This window comes from Ammospiza nelsoni, chromosome 19 (genome assembly GCF_027579445.1).
Source record: "Ammospiza nelsoni isolate bAmmNel1 chromosome 19, bAmmNel1.pri, whole genome shotgun sequence".
Classification (NCBI taxonomy): domain Eukaryota; kingdom Metazoa; phylum Chordata; class Aves; order Passeriformes; family Passerellidae; genus Ammospiza; species Ammospiza nelsoni.
In genome coordinates this window covers 9175206-9194243 of record NC_080651.1, presented here as the reverse complement: position 1 = coordinate 9194243, position 19038 = coordinate 9175206, and the positions used below count along the sequence as shown (strand labels likewise).

The following is a 19038-nucleotide window of genomic DNA, read 5'->3' as shown; positions in this document are numbered from 1 at the left end:
GTTATATTTAATCTGTGAAGGGCCTTGTGAAATAAAGCGCATGTGGTTGTGTGTTGGCTTTTCATAATGCTAAAATGTGAAAACTATGCCATCACTTGTACACACTTTTATCTTCTCTGTCTACTATACTTAAAACTGTGCTCGTTGATTATAGTCATTTTTTTTCTACATTACATTGTTTTGCCTGAACAAACACTTTGCTTATCTTGGTTCTAGGCCTGGCTGATAATTTTCCTTTTCAGGGCTGGCCTCAGTATCCTATGAATGACATTGCACACAATGGTTTTGTCTCTTGCTAGCAGGAAGAATGAATCCTTTTGTTCACTGAGCACACTGCTGGTTTTTTGTTTCTTTTGAGGGTTACTATGTAAACCTTTGGAATTTCCAGATACTATTTGCCATAGGGAAGAAGAAAGAGTGAGGAAGTGAAAATTTGGGATGAAATAATTTGCTTTGCTGGCACAAGCTTTTGTGTAGCTTTAGGGTAGAGTGTTGGAACTGATCTTGGGTAAAACTACACAATTTTTAGCTGAGCCAGTTGTAACATTGGTAATTCCCTGACCCAGTTCTTTTCTCTTACACAAATCCATTTCTGTGATCTTCAGAATAAAATACTGAATGATTTCAGAAGAGTTGCTTGAGGGTTATTGTTTACAATTTTGCAAATGTTTCAGTTGATGATTTAGCTGTTTGCTGTTGTAGAAATTATGTGCTTATATCTTGAAGAAAAAGTTGCAAAATGGTATTTTTAATAGTGGCTGCTGAAAACTATTTTCAATCTGAAGTAAGGAAACATTTTTGTCTTCTACTTGTATTGAACAGGTGTTTCATTTCCATAAAAATTTAGCTGTAGTGTAAATCAATAACTGCTATTTAAAACCATGCAATTGACTTGGCAATTGTGAAATGAGGAATTATTGGGTACTGTGACGCAGTCTGTGTGTGCTGCACTGTGCATTTAATGGAGCAGTGTCTAGATGTTTGAACCTGGAATTTCACCACTTCCCTGCTGATTTCGGAGGCTGCAGGCAAATAAACTGTGGGACATCTGAGATGGCTGATGAACCCTGCATGTCTTTCCAACAGGAAGGAGCGTCCAATATCCCTGGGCATCTTCCCATTACCTGCAGGAGATGCTCTCCTCACGCCCGAGGCTCAGAGGGAGGTAGCAGAAACGCCTGCAGCAGAGCACTGGAAATTCCATGAGCTGAGCCAGCCACGGTCCCACACCAGCCTCAAGGTGAGTGCAGCCTGGCTGCCTTGTGTGGCAGGAAAAACTCCCATACAGATGGTAGATCTTTGGGAGGGTGCAAAAACCAATAAGCCACCAAATTGAAAGAGGGGAGGTAGAGCCCTGAAACTTCTCTGATTAAGTCCATTTTTAATTAAGTGCATTGCTTACTCCAGTGAACTTTGAGGGAACTTTTCTTAGTACAAGAAATAAAGTGCTGGGGACATTTTCCAAATGAGTGATAATACAGATTAGTTCTCCTCTTATTCTCAGTAGTGGGTCTTTTCTTTCTGACTAAGGACCCTTTCCAAAGGTTCCAACTTCTTTTTCCACACTAAATATGTTACTAGGTAGTGGGAACAGTCTAATAAGCTTTAATAATGCTGCTTTAGAAGGAAAGCTTTGATTACTACATGGTCAGCGCTCTTCATGCAGCCTCTGCCTATTACCAGCTGTATGGTGCAGGTAGACCACAGAGCTAAGAATGATGTAACTTTCCTAAATTAGTCTGTGAGCATGATTTCCTTGCTTGTAGCCTGGTCATCATTCCTGCAATTGTTCTATGTTCCAGCTGTGAGAGGGTGGAATAAACCAATCTGCAGGAGTGGAGGAATGGGGCAGTGGTGTTGGAGTGTGATAAGTCTGGCAGTCTAAGGTGCACTCACAGCACAGCAGGAGGAGGATCTACAGAGTGAAGAACTCCAGAATGTGTAAATCCTGCCAGCATATATTTCTTCATGAAGTTTTTTGGAATGTACTGTTATTTTTGGAAAGGCATATAGCTGAGAGGAGTTTCCTCTTAAGTGAACTTAATACCTGCCTAGCCCAGGAATATTAACTGATCAGAACTACAAAACTATTTGGAGGTAATAGGAATCCATTTATTTATCATGGATGTCATAAGGAGATAATGGGAAGAGTAAATAGTGGTTAATTATAGGGATGTATCAAAGTGACAGTGTGAGTTTGCTTCTAAAAATTTTTCACTTCAAAAAGAGTGCTAGTCAGGAGGTTGGATCTTGAATATGTCCAATTCCCTTTGTCTTATGCTATTAACATTAGTGAATTGGCAGATTTTAGGAAAGCTGACTGAAATATAACTTATGTACAATAAGTTATGACTAAGAGTAGATGGAGATGAGGTAGAAAGGGAAGCTTCTGATTTCATCTTCCTCCTCAGAAAATTGGCTAATCCATATTGTCAAAATAGGCTTCTTGATATAATTATTCTAAAAATAATGCACTGCTAAAATGAGAATTCACAAAATAGCACAAACTGTAGTTGTTCAAATCTATTTATTCAGAATAAGTTCCTCAAGTTCAAAGCAACATCTTTACTTTGTAGCTATGAATGTAAAGTACTTCTGAATTGAACCTGTTGAATAACCTGATATATTGAAGTCAAAACCAGCATTTGAAACTTTTTTCTCTAGTACTTTTCCTCTGAATATTTTTGACATCCAGTACAAGGCACTAGCAAGATTCTGCTGCTTTCTAGCATCTATTTTCCATTCATGCCTGATCCTTTCCTAAATGGTCAGTGTTTCCTCCAAAACTATCACAAACAGGGAGCAGATAGGCAGAGATGAAAAAATCTGTTATTCTGTAGCTTGTGCAATAGTGAGATTGCTGGATATCATTGTAAGATGACACACATTTATGTACCAGTCATTGTTTTCTACTCATTCCTGCACAGCACTGCAGATGAGTTACTCCTTCAGATTTAATTATTGAATTTTTAAACTTTTTTTTTTCCAGGAGGTGTCTTTTGGCAGCATGATGAAAAAAGTCAATTTTGCTAAGTCAGCACCGCACTGAATTTCAAATGTTTAGTCTTTGAGATATTCTGATTAATTCAGTGTCATTTTAATTAAATTACTTTTGCTTTTCTTTAGTTCTAGAACGAACATTTGTAATAGTGTAATTTGTGTGGTTTCCAAGAGTAAGCTAAAAAATTACCATAGATAATAAAGTCAGAAATATAAAATATATGGGTGATTTGAAATTCCCTTAGGGAAAGAACCATTCTATTCCCTGTTTTTTCTTGTGCCATCAAGCTATTTTCCTTGAGCTTTGCGTGTGAAAGTCAGTGATTGGCTGCATCAGTTAGTGGATGCTCTTGGAATACAAAGATGTAGAAGTGTTTAAACAGAGCCAGCAACTCTGCTGAGGTTTTATTTCTTGTTTGTGTGAGCTCTGGTTGCCCTTGGTAAGGGGCACCACTTCCTCCCTTCTGTATCTGCTCACTCGAGTATGAACCATTAGCCAATGCCTCAACTTCACCCATTCAGAAGGCAGTTGGGTAAATTGCAGTGTTTTTTACTTTTCTTTCATTCCTTTAGAGGTGTCTGTATTTCTGAATACTTCTGGCAGAAAACTGAATATTAATAATTGATTATTCTGCAATTTACTATGAAACAATGAGAACTGTCAGTAATTGATAGGCAATGAGTGCTGTATTTTTGTTTCTAGGATTTGCAAATTCAATGTGAGATGTTACTATAGGATGCAAGCTTTGCATTTATGCTGATATACATAAATATCTGCTTTCCTCCCTGTCCCCACACAAATAAAAATTTTGCCTTAGTAAGTTATAAAAGGAGAAATCTGTAAGTTACAATTCATGCTAATCTTATGCTAAGTACAAGTGAGACAGTGTACATCTACATGCAGGTCTCTTCTGTGTTATTTTAAATTAACCTTTAAATTCAGTTTTATTTCTTCCTCAAAAAGGCATGCAGTGAATTTGTGCTTTGCAAAATCTAAACCTGTTTTGTGCATGACAAAAATGTTACAGACTTGTCCAAGAGCCTTTCTTTCACCTGTGATTCCCAAACAAACTTTACTAGGACTTTTGATAAAATGTTACCATCCTGCCTCCATTTTGCACACAGCAGCCTCAAAGTTCATCGTTGTTTTCCCCAACAAGATTCCTCTAATGGTGTGTGCTAGAAACTATTGGCCTAAACAGGCAGACTTGTTTTCCTCTCTGCAGTGGGCTGTTGTTCACTGTCATGTGCTACTTAAGTCACAGATCAGACATCTGATGTGGGTCTGGGCATGAACGGGCAGTAAAATGTGAATGAAGGAGATGAGCGAAGAGCTGAAAAAGGGCTGTTGGTATATTCAGGTAGTGGCCTCTGGCTGTGTCACACACAGTCCACTCTGCCCTCCCACGCAGTGCTGGATGCAGCTGTGTCTGGGTGATGGTCCCAATCTGGAGTCCAGCAGCTGGACTAAGTCTGTAATTAATGTCGTACATATGGGTCTTGACATGGTGTCACTGTGAAATGTTGCCAGGAATCAGTTTCTGAGGAGGAACTGTATACTGATGTTCCTTGGTGGATCTGAAATCTAACTGGACAAGTAGTTACCACAGTTCCAGGTCCCATTCCCACTGTCAGTCAGTGCTCACAGTTCAGACTAGAAAGCGCGGAAAACTTAAGCGAAGTGCTTGCAAATATGGAAATGTTCAAGGCCAGGTTGGACAGGGCTCGGAGCAACCTGGTCTAGTGGAAAGCATCCCTGCCCGCAGCAGGGTGTTGAGGCAAAATTATCTTTAAGGTTCCTCCCAACCCAAACCATTCTGTGATTACGACTCTATGAATTACCACAGTTTTATATTAGTTAAATCCATATTTGCATCAGTTCTTCAGTGGCTGCTTTTTAAGGTACTATGTATATTCAGAACCATTAATTTTATAACAGCTTTGGGATGATTAGGCAGTTCATTGTGCAGCTAGAAGGACTCTTAGGATGAGAATGCTGCTTGTTTTCTGGAAGCCTTCACAGAAAAGTAGTGGCTAAAATGATCAGCTGAGATCAAACATTGCTATTAAAAATAAAGGCATTTTTATGTTTATTGCTGTAATTGTCTTAGCAAGAGTGAAACAGTCAGGCTAAAGATGACTGTACTGGCTTAAAATATTATTTTTATTCATTTGTCTTTGCATTTGCATAATTTTCAATAAAATACAGTGATTTTGTTGTCTGTTCCTTAGTGTATATGCCCAACTCTTTTAATAAAACTTTATGTTCATTTTTTACTGGTAATGGTGCAATTCTAGGATGAGCTCTCTGATGTTAGCCAAGCAGGCTCCAAATGTACTACGCCAGCATCCACAGCTGCTTCAGATGTTCCTGTGCTGCCTGCTGAAACCCCTCAAAAGGAAAATGTTGAAGGGCTTGCAAAGGACACAGAGATGTCAAATGAGAAGCTGGATGTAAGCAAGAATATTGAAGTACAGGTAGCTCAAGAGACAAGAAATGTGTGCACTGGTGAGCTGCTTTAACTTCTTAATGTAGGGTTACTATGGACCTCATATTTGATCTCTTATCAACTATCTTTTGTTGTGCCACAAATGAGAATGGGGTTTCTACTCAGTATTTTAAGGAGTACAGAATATTGGTCAGAGATAAGTCTGTTGTTTGTTGGTGACTTTAGTCCTTTTTGCTTCAGAATCATAATTTTTTAAGACATTTCTTTGGCAGTAGAAAAGGCACATAGAGTTGTGAAGTGTTGGGCATCTTGGTTTCAGTTACAGAAGTAGTAGGAAATAAGTGCTGTTGGATAACTTGTGTTAAATTTGGGAGAGACTTAGAAATTCCAGTATCTGCACTAGAGTATCAAAATCTGTGGGTCTTTTATTTATTTTGATAAGTCTTTGTACAGAAATATCCTAAGTTGGTGATTGATGAAGAACTACTACATGTAGTTAATATGTCATGATGATTTTGTTTATGGGCATGTACCACTTCTTTGCCCCAGGGGGAAATGAAAATGAAGAAAAATCTGAAGTTCAGGCAATTATTGAGTCAACTCCAGAGTTGGATATGGATAAAGATCTCAGTGGATATAAGGGTTCCAGGTAAGTTGTGTGTTGTGATTTGAGGAAGAAGACAAATTTTAGAAGGTTATTTAAAGATGCTGTATATGGGAATTTTCCTTTTCTTGTCTTTGTTTAATTCTTGTGATGAGAAGGATAAAATTACCCTATATGGTGAATCTTAAGGATGTAAGAAGAGCTTTGTGTGAAAGGAGCCCCTTCTCTGACCAGAGGAATATTTTGACCTCCTACTATTCACTTCTCTTGCATTCTTTTTCTATTAAATATCTTCCAGTTTAGCTGAGCTGTCTGTTCTTCAGGCATTTGGGGTAAGTCCTGACACAACTCAATTTCTATAGGCCAAAACTTGACATGCTTTGATTTATTACAATCCTGTCCAGCTCAGTATCAGCAACTGCTTTAAGTTTGCGATCTTGATGGCAAAGCAGTATTTGAAAATAGAATCTAGAACTTGTAAGTCAAATGAAAGCTTGTGGGGTTTGTTTGAGGGAACAAATGAACTACTGGTAAAAAATACAGAGAAAGCTTTTCTTCATTGTGGGAGTATTATTTCCGTGCTTTTTCATGTCTTGTTTAATTCTCTGCCCAGCACTCCCACCAAAGGCATCAAGAACAAAGCATTTGACCGTAACACAGAGTCACTCTTTGAAGAGCTGTCATCTGCTGGTTCTGGCCTAATTGGAGATGTGGATGAAGGTGCAGATTTACTGGGTAAGAAAGATGCTGTATACAGAAATTTTCCTTTTTAGGAAGTGCTTAATTAGACTTGCTGGATTTGTTGTTACGTTTCATTTGCATTGAAATTGTTTGAGTAGCATCCTAAGGTAATCATTGGAATGCAAAAACAGAAGCGTTTCTTCTTTCTCTCTGTATAAGGAGCTTAATCTTCTGGGGCACTTCCTACACTATTCTCCATTTCTCCCTCTATGCTCTCTTACATAAGGATTTTTTTCTCAAGGAAGGATTTTTGTCTTGAACTAGTTTTAGGTAGTTTTAATCAGGTCGTGCCTGATCTGTAGTGGCCTGGCTTTATCACCTCCTTAAAGATTTTAATGTGAAAGAATTGCAGCAAATGAAATGGTGGTAATTTGAGAATCAAACTGTTAATTGATAGGGGAGGGAAAACCCATATTTCTCCTTCCCCTAAGGATTTTGCTGTTACTTCTATGCTGACTATTTCAGTCACTTATTTCAAAAATAATCTTTCTATAAACAATATAGCAAGATATTTTTACTATGTTATTGTTCAGGCCTCATTTTGAAATAATGAAAGCCGATACTATGGAATGTATAAAATCCAGATGCTACTCTCAGGTGTTTTCAAAATGAGTTGAGTGCAGAAAATCAGCAGCTTGTTTGCTTCTGTCTTCTGATCCTGCAAAAATACAGATTGTTAGGACTGTTGAGACTCCTGTGTGCAATCTGTTTTTCTGGTTGTTCAGGGTTCCTCCAGAAACTTATTTTATATCAAACTGGTGACATTTCTGCAGGTATGGTATTACTCACTAGGAGTAATGAGCCTATCTCCAGTCTGAGATGGTTTTTCTTTGCTGTCACTCTGAGCAGTGAGGCTCTCCACATCCTTACTGCTACATACTCCATCTAAAACTCTTGGATGTCATTCCATTCTCACAGAGATAAATAATCATGCATTCTGCATGCAAAAATACAGATTCTGCAGAGTATTAACATGGAGCAACATCCATCCCTTAGCTGTGATAAATTCATTAAAGAAATCAAACTATTGTCAGGATATCCTGATCCTAATACTTTGTTTTTCATGGGCAAAAAATAATATATTTTTTAGTTTAACTTATTTAAGGTTTGTCAGTGAGTTTATTACCATTTTCTGTAAATCTATTGCTGGAAACACCAGTGTGTGCACACTAAGCCTAGGGTTATACCTGCATTTGTTATGCAGAATGTGTTGGTCTGAAAATTTTATTTTAGAATCATAATTTCGCTTTGAGAACAGCCATAGTTCAAAATCTGAAAAGCCACACCTGCATCCAGGATAGCCTGTGTGTTTGAAGCATTTGGACCTGTTCTAAGTGAGCATTAACCTTCAGTACAGAGTTGTTTAAAAATAGTTAATTAGGATTCTCTAATCTGTTTTCTCTTGGGCTGCATACCCAGGGGAATATTCTGGTGTGTATGCTTCTTTTTTCAAAAAATCTTTGAAATTTGTTGCTTCTCCAGTTAGGCATTCTTGTCTGCTGCTCTCATACAATATGTTCTCTGCATTTTTTCCCTGCTTGGTAACTTTATTTTGCTGTTGCACTCTGGCTTTCTAGTTTTTGTTCTCTCATTATAAAAGATCCTGAAACCTGTTGGATGTGATCCTACATACTTTTATCTGTGAATTTTGAAAGTGTTTAAAAAGCACGAGCAACTTCAATAAAATCTCTTGATGGCTGCTGTATAGGGGATTTTTCCAGATATTGATAAATCAACCATGGTTGATCTAAGTTACTTCAGTAAATATCATTTACTTTTAATCCAAAACCCAGAGAGGGAAATGTCAAAAGAGAGAACTTTGACTTGCATGTCTATTTATAGATACCTTTTCTTCTTTATCCAAATATCTTTAAAGTCTTCTGCCACCAAAGTTGCTTGGAAGATTGTGTTTCTAAAGTATTTTTAAAAGCCTCCACCATTAAGATACCTTTTTCATTCATTATGTTAATCTTGAATTAACATAATTTCTGCTGTTATCTATGTCATAATTATTTTGCTGTGCAAGATGCAAAATAATTATTCTCTCCTGAAACTACCTTTTTTAAAATTCTGAAAATTATATTAGGTATGCAAAAAATAGGGTGAGAAATTAATTTCCAGAAATCTAAGTAACACTGAAGTAGTTATGTTAGTTATGTTGAAAAGTTATGTTCACTTTTCTCCATAAGAGCATTTTGATTGGAAACTTCTGAATGGCTTAGAATTTCTTCCAAGGACTGTGCTTCTAAATTATTTCACAGAAAATGAGACACTTTTATTGAGTTACTGATTCATATAAGAGGTTTAACCGATGGAAATGGTTGTGACAAACTTAAATCCTTCCACATCAGTCTTCTCTATAAATCCTGCTTCCAATCACATTAGATCCCACTTCAGATTTTTGGTGGTGGCTTTGTTTTAATTCGCTCTTACTTCCTAAGTCTTAATATTTTATTTCTCCTCAATCATGCTACACCTCACATGAAATGTTTCTTGTTCTTGTTTTTGCTCTACATGGAATGCATGGGCTTTAAAGACCATAATTTCTTTGGTAAGGTATCATTTGCTCTGGGGAAGTCTGCAGGGCTTTCACAATCTGAACTTTATTCAGCATGTTTTTTGTCTATAACTGATACACTGGTATATGACAATTTATAAGAGATCAAAAAGCAATAATGATAATGCTGTAAAACACAGTTGAGCATTTTAAACTGAATATTTTGTGGTCTGATACTTCTGCAATATATGCTGTGTTTGCTTTTTGACTTAGTACTGTAACATCTTCTAAATATACAGAGTAGCAGCACTGGCCTGTGCTTAGGTAGGGATGTCTTTGGGCTTTTTTTAATTGAAGTCAGGCTGGGAGAAGGTGGGAGGGAAGTCTAATTGTAGAAGGTAGGTTGGACCTGAAACTTCAGATAGCTCACAGTTCTTCTGGCAAGTTTGTCATATGTAAAATTCCTTTGACTTTAGACAATGGCAAAACATAAGTTTTGTAAAAACATCCATTTTATTTACTAATTTAATGTGTTTGTTTGCTTTGGAAAGGAATGGGGCGTGAGGTTGAAAACCTTATTTTGGAAAACACTCAGCTGCTGGAGACAAAGTAAGTGAGAATGTTTATGTAAAAAATACTGACTTTCTGTTATTTCATTATATCTTCAATATCCTGATATGGAATTGAAACTATGCAAATGTGCTCTCAGTTCTCAGAGTAATGGGGGTGTGAGTATTTTGAATTTGTAGGTGCATTTGTCTGAGTTGGTCTTCTAGAAATTAAGGATCTAGTAGGAAAAATCTGCTTTTATCCTTGTAAGACTCTAAGAAATGCAGTGCTGTGTCCTGATGAGATCAACTCCCTGTCAGAAACACAGCTTTAAGTGCAGAAGCAAATCCACTGGAGCACTTTTGAGGGAAAATCAAACTATTTATCAGTACTTTTTTCTAATAGAGAGAATGTGAATGTGTTTGAATGTTTGAGATTTGGGAGGAATGATTTGACCTCTAAGAAAGCTGTATCTTTTTACAGCAGCTCTGTGTAAGAAATGTGTAGGTCTTTAAAAATAAAACCAGGCTGAAGCTGAACTGCGAGACCATGGCCATCCTTATAACCATATGTTTTCAATGTTTGTGTAGAAATGCACTGAATGTAGTGAAGAATGATTTAATAGCAAAGGTGGATGAATTGACCTGTGAAAAGGATGTACTACAAGGTGAATTAGAGGCTATAAAACAAGCAAAGCAAAAGCTTGAAGAGAAGAATAAAGAACTGGAAGAAGAGCTGAGAAAGTAAGTTTAATTCCATGGTTGCCAAAAAGGAAAAGAAGACAAACCCTACTGTGATATTTATTGCAGCTGTTTTTTATTTTCTATTTAGAGCTCGTGCAGAAGCAGAAGAAGCAAGACAGAAGGCTAAAGAGGATGATGATGTAGGTGTATATGTGTGGTTTTGTGTGCATACGTCAATGGGATATTAGAAGTCTGTGTGTTTAGTGAGTGCTACTAAAACTTACTGCTTAACAAGTAATGGTAAAGTTCCTTCCTGTGTAGAAATGACAGAAGATCTAAAGAGCACAAGTAAACTTAAATTGACAGTGATTAGTTGTCTTGCTTTCCTCTCTGCCCACTTGTTAGCACACACTTTTTTTGAAGACCTGTTTTCATTCACATTATATTGCATTCAAAGGATGGGAGGAGAGAAAAGTAAAACCCAGATTTTCAAAGCCCCAACCTAATTGAAATCTGGAATTGTGCCCTAGCCTGGCTATTATCAAGAGGCAGAGGGTGGCTCTGCAGGGCCCTGTGGTGCACCTTTGTCCCTGCCATGTTTATTAACTTGTGTGCCCAGAGCGATGTCCCCACGGCACAGCGGAAACGCTTCACACGTGTGGAAATGGCCCGAGTGCTGATGGAGAGGAACCAGTACAAGGAGAGGCTGATGGAGCTGCAGGAGGCTGTCCGATGGACTGAGATGATAAGGTGAAAAGGCTCTTATAGAATCTTTGACAGAGCTCCTTGTGATTTTTAGATGCTGGGTGATCTGGTCAGCAGGTTCATTGCCTTCTGCTTGTTTTCCTCATGCCCATGAGGATCATTGTTTTTAAGTTAAGGGCATATAATTTGTCAGAATGGTTCTTGGTGAGACCTCAGTGAAGATATGTTACTTCATGATGTGAAATACACACATTTTTTCAAGGGATGCTTATTCTGAAACAGAAAAAAAAAGTTGGTATTTGTAAATAACGTTAATGTGGTGGGCATTAAAAATTACTCTGTGTGTACACATGCCTTGTGCTGTCAAAATAGGGATAGTGTCTTCAGACTGAGTATAATTCCTTTGGAAAGACTTGGGTTGTTCAGGATGAAACAGTTTAAAGCTGTGCAAGGCATGTTAAATATAAACAATATAGATGGTGATTTGGTCTCATTTGCATCCTGAATATTCAGTTGTTTGGAAGGTATGGTTTGAAAACATAAGTTTTCTGCCTCAGACCAATTCATCCTTGTCCCTGACCACAGGTACCAGAGGCTGTGGTGCTGCCTGCTGGCCATGAACAGCAGTGACATGTAGTTGTTCCCATTGTCCTCATGCCTGTGACCCTTTAGGAGGAAAAATGTACATTTCCAACAGCCATGGCTTGTTCTTCTGTAGCTATTATCTGCTGTAGAAATCCTCTCCTATCTCTAATCTATGGCAATGGGAACACTTTATCAATTATTTACTGATGTATTGAAGATTAATAGACTTTAAAACAAAAGACAGTGGTTAAAATATTAAATAGGGGGCAGAATAATTTAAAATGGTTTGCTGCTTTCTTCAAGCTTTTTTCATTACAAAGTGTTATGCAGACTTGTCTCTTCTGTCTGAAAAGTTGCCAGTTTGTTTGGGATGCAAAGAAATGGGGATGAAGTTTATTATGTAACTTTATTTCCTGTAGTGGGAATTTCGGTATTATGCTCTGATCAGTAAAGAAGTAGTAGTGTGAAAAAAAAAAAGACTTTGTTATTTTCAAGATGTTATCCTTTTTTAAAAAATAAGAGTTTCACACTGTTCCATTCCTTTTCCTTTTTAAATTGTTGCTAACTTGGAATTGATTTCTTGTAGAGCATCCAGAGAAAATCCAGCCATGCAAGAGAAGAAAAGATCAAGCATTTGGCAATTGTAAGTATAGAAGCACAACTTACTGGCAGAAATAAAGACCCTAACCAATTAGCTGGCACATTTGCGTATGTTAGCTAATTATTTTTTGGGAGATGAAGATATCTTAACACTTCTCCTCTTGTTGCCCAGCATGCCAACTCGGTAAGACTGCTCTGGAAGACAAAATGTATTGTAAGCTGCAGTGTGTAGTGAGTGGCTGTGCACTTTGTGAAGTTAAATACCAAAGGGCTAGAATTTTTTTCCTAGCTGAATATGCACCAGGATTCTTGTTCTGAGCATTTTTTCCACATTCATTTTTTTGATGAAAAGTAGAAACCTGAATAGCAGGTGTGGGTTGCATTTATTTCAGCTTCTTTTCCCTCTTGTGAGGTACAGCTTACCAAGTGTTACATTCTCCTTTCTGACTTCAAGCTCTTAAATCTAAACCAGTATTTTTCTCAACAAGATGTTTTTCAAATAATCCTTTTGATGTTGTGACTTGCAGAAAACAGTTCTATCTTGTTGCATAGAAAATAGTGGGTTTTTTAAAATGCTCTCTGCATAAACTAATGTCCTTCATAGAACTGTCTTCCAGGTCTGATGTTAACATCCTAATTTTGTTGGTTCCGTGTAAATGTTAATTAAAGATGAAGTTCCCATTGGATTTGATAAATGGGATGATAATCCTTTAAAAATTTTTCTTATGGACATGAGTTTTGTGCGTTGAGAGTGCTGCTGGGTGTGTTGGGCTCCAGTTTCTTACCTTATAACTGTCTTGAACAGGCTGGCATGTGCTGTGTTTTGCCTGCGTAGTGAAGTTTGGATGTATCTGACAAATCTTGACTCTTGTCTTTTTCTCTTCTTCTAGTTTTAGCAGGCTCTTCAGTTCATCCAGCAATACAGCAAAGAAACCAGAACCTCCTGTCAATGTTAAATATAATGCTCCAACCTCGCACATTACTCCATCAGTCAAGAAAAGAAGCAGCACCTTATCTCAATTACCCAGTGACAAATCTAAAGCCTTTGAATTCCTCAGTGAAGAGTAAGACATTTTGGTTTTATAGTAGATATGGTCTATCAAGTGTTTACTCTTTTAGTTCTCTGAGATTACTAGCATGCTGCTAAGTGAAGTATAATCTCCTGAAGTGAGTGTTGATTCATAAGGCTATCATCAAGATAGTGCAGAGTGAAATGTGCAGCAGTGGGTGAATACTTGGAGCACCTGGGTGAAATATTCTACTTGGTAAATACCACTGTCTTTCAAGAAAGTGCATTTAGGCACAGGAGGCAACACTTGGTATGCTTTTATATGAAAATGTTGTAGCTGAGCAATAACTGTACAGGTACTCAAGGTTCACTTAAGAGTCAGGCTAACAAGAATCTGTAATTATTTTTTTTCTCCTGTGCTTTGTTTTGGCAATATGTCCTTGTGAGTTACAACTTTTAAAGCTCCTAGTAGAGCTACACAACCCAAGTTAATTTCTTTTGAGGATGCTGGCAATAGACTTTCTGGTTTTGCCTGGTTTTCCCCAATCCCTTAAAAATAGCCCACAGGAAACCAGGTGTCTTGATAGGTGAAAAAAACCTAGGGGTAGCCTTGGTAACCCAGTGCTTCCACAGTGATCTTGGTTATTGAGTTTAACAGCAATTCCCATTGCACAAGAGATTCTAAAGATCATAAGTACGAAGTTCCTCAATCCTGATTCTTGCCCAGAACTGAAGCCAGTTTAGCCTCACGCCGGGAGCAGAAGAGGGAGCAGTACCGCCAGGTGAAAGCTCATGTCCAGAAGGAGGATGGCAGAGTGCAGGCTTTTGGCTGGAGTCTACCTCAGAAATACAAACAGGTATGATGTTTTCAAGCGTAATGGTAACAGCTTCATGTTTTGTCACATTTGTAGAGGGTGTGATTTCACAGCTTGTGTTTGATTCTAGCTTTTTTTTGTTGAACTTAGCAGCAAAGAATCTTTGTAAAGGAGACAACAATGCAAAACTCCTCATTGTGTTTAATAAATTCTGAGCAACTGATTCCAAAGATTGTAAACCTCTTTTAAAGGTAAAATTTTTTGTTTGTTTGTTTGTTTGTTTGTTTTTTTGCCTAGGTGGCAAATGGCGGACAGGGTGAAAATAAGATGAAGAACTTGCCTGTACCTGTTTACCTGAGACCTTTGGATGAGAAGGATACCTCTATGAAGGTAGGATGTTTCCAGTGACGATAAGAGACTCGGGCAAACTATAGCTTGAATATTTTTGTTTTGGACTCAATTGCATTCTTTTTCAAATAAGTTGGGTTTTTTTTTAAATATAGTGAAGAAGAATTTATGTCTCAGTAAAATGTATATGACTTTAATTGTAATTAATAACTTAAAATGGACTCCGGATATATAATAATGTTGATATCACTTAGCATATTTAACAATACTTGTCTCTCTCTTTTTTTAGTTTGAGATTCAAGTGTAACATTTCTTTTTCTCCCAAGCTGTGGTGTGCTGTAGGGGTGAACCTGTCAGGAGGGAAGACACGAGATGGAGGATCTGTGGTTGGTGCCAGTGTGTTCTACAATGACGTGACTGGTGTGGATGCAGATGGCAACAAGCAGCAAACAGGATCCCAGAGTAGCTTAGATAAACTAGATCAAGAGCTCAAGGTAAGGTCACTGCAAGGCACATTTAATAAATTATATAGTAATACACCTTTACTGTGTAACTGTAGAGTACTAAAGTATTTTCTAATCAGGTTCATTGGTAACAAACAGAGTTTTCTTGGTTAGTCATTAGCCCAGAATGTTTGAGTTATTGAATCCAACTATTGAATACTTTTGAATCTTCCCTTGCCGACAAATCTCAGGAGCAAATAAATTTTACATCAAAATTATGTACTGCTTATACCAGTGCTGCCTCCTTTAAAAACCATTTGTGACAGACCTGTTTATGTTCTAATTGCCATAAATGGAATTCATATTAAGGCCATAAAAACAGTCTAAATTTTCAAGTGCTTTGGGATATCACATTAACATGTGGTGATACTGAGTGTGGCAGTTAGCATGTCAATAATGTTTTTATTTTATACTGGTCTAACTGTATAATTGTGCAGTGTAATTATAATATTTTAAGTATTTTTAATAGAAGTATGAAATATGAGGGAGCTTTATACTTCATTTACATAAAGAACTAGTAATTACGTGTAGTTTTGCAATGGCATTGAAGATACTTAACTTCCCACATATTTATGTATATTTCTCTAGGTGAAAATATAAGACCATAAAAGATGAAATGTAGTAATTCTATTCTTGTCCCTCTTTCTGTTGTTAATTTCTGCCTTTGTTCTCCTTCAGGATCAGCAGAAGGAGCTGAAGCACCAGGAAGAATTATCCAGTCTAGTTTGGATCTGTACTAGCACGCATTCTGCTACAAAAGTTATCATTATTGATGCAAACCAACCAGGGAATATTCTGGACAGTTTCATTGTTTGCAATTCTCATGTGCTTTGTATTGCCAGTGTGCCAGGTAAATGCTTGGGCTGGTTCAGCTCCTGCCTTTTTTAACTGATTCTTATTCAGTTTTTCGTATGCAATGAAAACCCACAGATTTGTTACTTAGTATGATGAAAGGTTACTGTAACAGAGCAATAAGAAAGTGGTTAGTTGTACATTAAACTATTGCATTTCTACCCTACTTGCATGAACTGAAAATCAGAGAGATGTCAGCAGCCAAGGGGAACTGTTTTGTTTGATGTACTACAAACTGCAACAGTGTAGATATTTCATGGAATTGCGAACATCACAAAAAGAAGAATATGTTTGTTGTTTTTTTGACTTCTTCAGCCTCTTGAAGATAAGCAAGCTCCCTTCAGAGGGAATCCTTTTTGCATTTATAATTCAAGTCTTGAAAGTGTAAGAGAATTGGACATGAGAAAAACAGTTTTTCTTCCAGAACCAAGGCTCTATTGCACCTAAATTCTTCATGACGACATAGATAGGTGCCCTTGTGTACCTGCACTGTTATGAAATCTGATTTTAGAGGAAGATATAATTAAAATTGAAATAAACTATTTGAAAAGCTGCAGATTGAAATAGAGTGAATGACATTGTAATGCAGCATATGTCGATCTTGCTTTTGTTTTGTGAGCTTTGTGACAGCATCTTCCACATTTGCTGATTATGTGAAACTAACCTTGTAGATAGGGGCTGTCTGCATGTTTAATCTCTGGAGAGCTCATTGAGTTTGAAGCTTAGCTATTAGATAGAGAGGTTATTTGGCTTTATCCCTATGAAAAACACCCAGTGACAGGATCCAAGGGAATGGCTTGAAGTTGTGCCAGGGGAGGTTTAGGCTGTATATCAGGAAAAGATTCTTTCCCAGGGGGTGGTGGGGCACTGAAAGGGCTCCCCAGAGCAGTGGTCATGGCACCAAGGCTGCCAGAGCTCCAGGAGCATTTGGATAATGCTCTGAGACAAAGGGTGGGATTGCTGGGTGTCTGTGCAGGGCCAGGAATTGGACTGGATCTTTGTAGGTCCCTTCCAGCTCAGGATATTATGTTATTCTGAGTTTAATCTCTCTCAGGGGCAAGAGAAACAGACTACCCTGCAGGAGAAGAAGGGTTGCAGGAAGCAGATTCCAGCCAAGTGGACAAATCCTCCCTGTGTGGCAGTATGACCAGCAACAGCTCTGCTGAGACTGACAGCCTGCTGGGGGGAATCACTGTGGTGGGCTGCACTGCTGAGGGTCTCACGGGGACTCCTGGTGCCCATGACACCAATGGGGCCTCACCTGTGGCAGAGAAACATTCAGGTATGTGATAAACACTACAGGTATATCAGGGCTGGTGAAACACCTTGAGATGAAGCTGGAAATAAGTGGTGCAACTACTGAGGTTAACAGTGTGTAAGCTGTGATAACATAAACTCACTGTAAATCTGTAAATTGTAGCTGAGAAAGTGGTGGAGGTGACATGAAATGGGAATTGGCAGCTGCTTCTTGTAGGTACTTTTGAGAGAATTCTTGTGCCTGCTCTAGAGAGATTTTAATGTAGTATTTGAAATGCAGATCTTACCAGAGAGTGACTAAAATATATACCTTAGATTTTGTCAAGTCTTAATAGAGATTTAAGTGTAAGTGATTATTTTGTAGACATTCATAATTTTTTTGTCATATGGCCTGCAGAGCTGTATGGTGATATGATTGTCAATGAATATGTGGTTGTTGGCCTTGTTTACTGCTGTCCTAGTTAATAATTTAATGGCCAGTCTGAGCCATTAGGCTGTTACTTAAAAGTGCATTTGACATTTGTTTATACAGTGCCACCTACTAAAATTTGGGCATTTCTGATGTGGAAATTGTAACTGCCTGGCTATAACAGCTATTCACTTCAGTTTTAAGTATCAAGTTCTGGCTGTTTTAAACAATAACAAATTCTATTGCAGTTGTTTAAAAGTTTTTCAAATTTGCTTATTTCATAGATATTGCAGCTGAAAATAATTCAGTAGATGAGAACATTCCAACAGCAGAGGAGGCAACAGAAGCAACAGAAGTCAATGCAGGGACAGGAGAAGACACAGCTGATATTGCACAAACTGGAGTCTACACAGAGCATGTCTTTACAGATCCCTTGGGAGTGCAGCATACAACAGAGGCATCTCCAGTGTATCAGCCTAAGTACCTAGTCTCGGGCCTCATACCTCTTAAAATGTATTTTTAAAAAGTATAATGTTTGTAGGCACATAGCATGGAGACAAAATTACTACTTTTTCCTTTTTAAGTGTGTTGAAGTTCATATTAGTAGTCTTGGTACAAGACTGTGCTTTGTGACTCTCTTCTGCAATTCCCCAGAGGTAATAATACTGACAGGAAACCTAGTTTTCCCTGTAAAAGTAAATGTCCACTTGAGGAAATTTGTGGTTATTGAGGTTTACATCTGTATTGTACTTTCATGTGTGGTTACTGTATTTTTAAACATCTCATGTACTTCAAAAGGTAGTGTAGGAACTCTGAATTGTGAAGTAAACACCTGGCTTATAGCCTGAGTAATCTGTGCAGTTCATTAAATGTATTTTAACTGATGTTTTTTTCTAGTACTGAGTCACAGTTATATAAGGATGTTGCAGTTCTGCCAAGCGAGCAAGATCTAGTGAGAGAAGAAGCACAAAAAATGAGTAGCCTTTTACCAACCATGTGGCTTGGAGCACAGAATGGATGGTAAGGAAGTGCTCATCTTGTTATATTTATTTATAATCATTGCTTTAAACTTGCTTCTTGTGCCTACAGGCCTGATAACCGTCTCAAGTCAAGATTAAGCACAGGATGATCTAAAGAGAGCCAAAACCTTGAATGCTTTGCTGCAGTTTTTAGGCATTACAGAATTCAAAGGAAGTATTGTAGGTGATTAGCAAGTCCTTTTTTATTAGATAACACTTTATCTGCAGAGAAGTTCTGGGGTTTTTTTGTATTCAAAGAAATTGTTATGGTCTGTTAATTAAATAGTTTTCAATATTTTAGTATGCTAGAAAAATGTATTGTAATTTTTACTGCAGATGGATCTGCAAGGGAGTTTGTAATGCTTTAGACCTCTGAAAAAACCATTCTGCTGCTTATGTAGTTCTTCCTTTC

General features: G+C 37.7%; 1 protein-coding gene across 7 annotated transcripts in view; it reads left to right on the top strand.

Moving 5' to 3' along the window:
* Positions 1 to 19038, top strand: part of SPAG9 (sperm associated antigen 9) — a 62497-nt gene that overhangs the window by 29024 nt on the left and 14435 nt on the right. For 4 of the 7 annotated variants that reach the window (XM_059486058.1, XM_059486056.1, XM_059486063.1 and 1 more), the window contains 17 exons: positions 1087 to 1240; positions 5299 to 5509; positions 6000 to 6099; positions 6668 to 6789; positions 9844 to 9901; positions 10432 to 10584; positions 10673 to 10724; positions 11144 to 11274; positions 12401 to 12457; positions 13305 to 13478; positions 14151 to 14280; positions 14536 to 14628; positions 14913 to 15080; positions 15768 to 15939; positions 16996 to 17223; positions 17892 to 18120; positions 18505 to 18627. In XM_059486058.1, coding sequence (XP_059342041.1) covers positions 1087 to 1240; positions 5299 to 5509; positions 6000 to 6099; positions 6668 to 6789; positions 9844 to 9901; positions 10432 to 10584; positions 10673 to 10724; positions 11144 to 11274; positions 12401 to 12457; positions 13305 to 13478; positions 14151 to 14280; positions 14536 to 14628; positions 14913 to 15080; positions 15768 to 15939; positions 16996 to 17223; positions 17892 to 18120; positions 18505 to 18627 — 2355 coding nt within the window. The remainder of the gene's footprint in view (positions 1 to 1086; positions 1241 to 5298; positions 5510 to 5999; positions 6100 to 6667; positions 6790 to 9843; positions 9902 to 10431; positions 10585 to 10672; positions 10725 to 11143; positions 11275 to 12400; positions 12458 to 13304; positions 13479 to 14150; positions 14281 to 14535; positions 14629 to 14912; positions 15081 to 15767; positions 15940 to 16995; positions 17224 to 17891; positions 18121 to 18504; positions 18628 to 19038) is intronic. The other 3 variants (XM_059486060.1, XM_059486057.1, XM_059486059.1) reach the window with 2 other exon arrangements.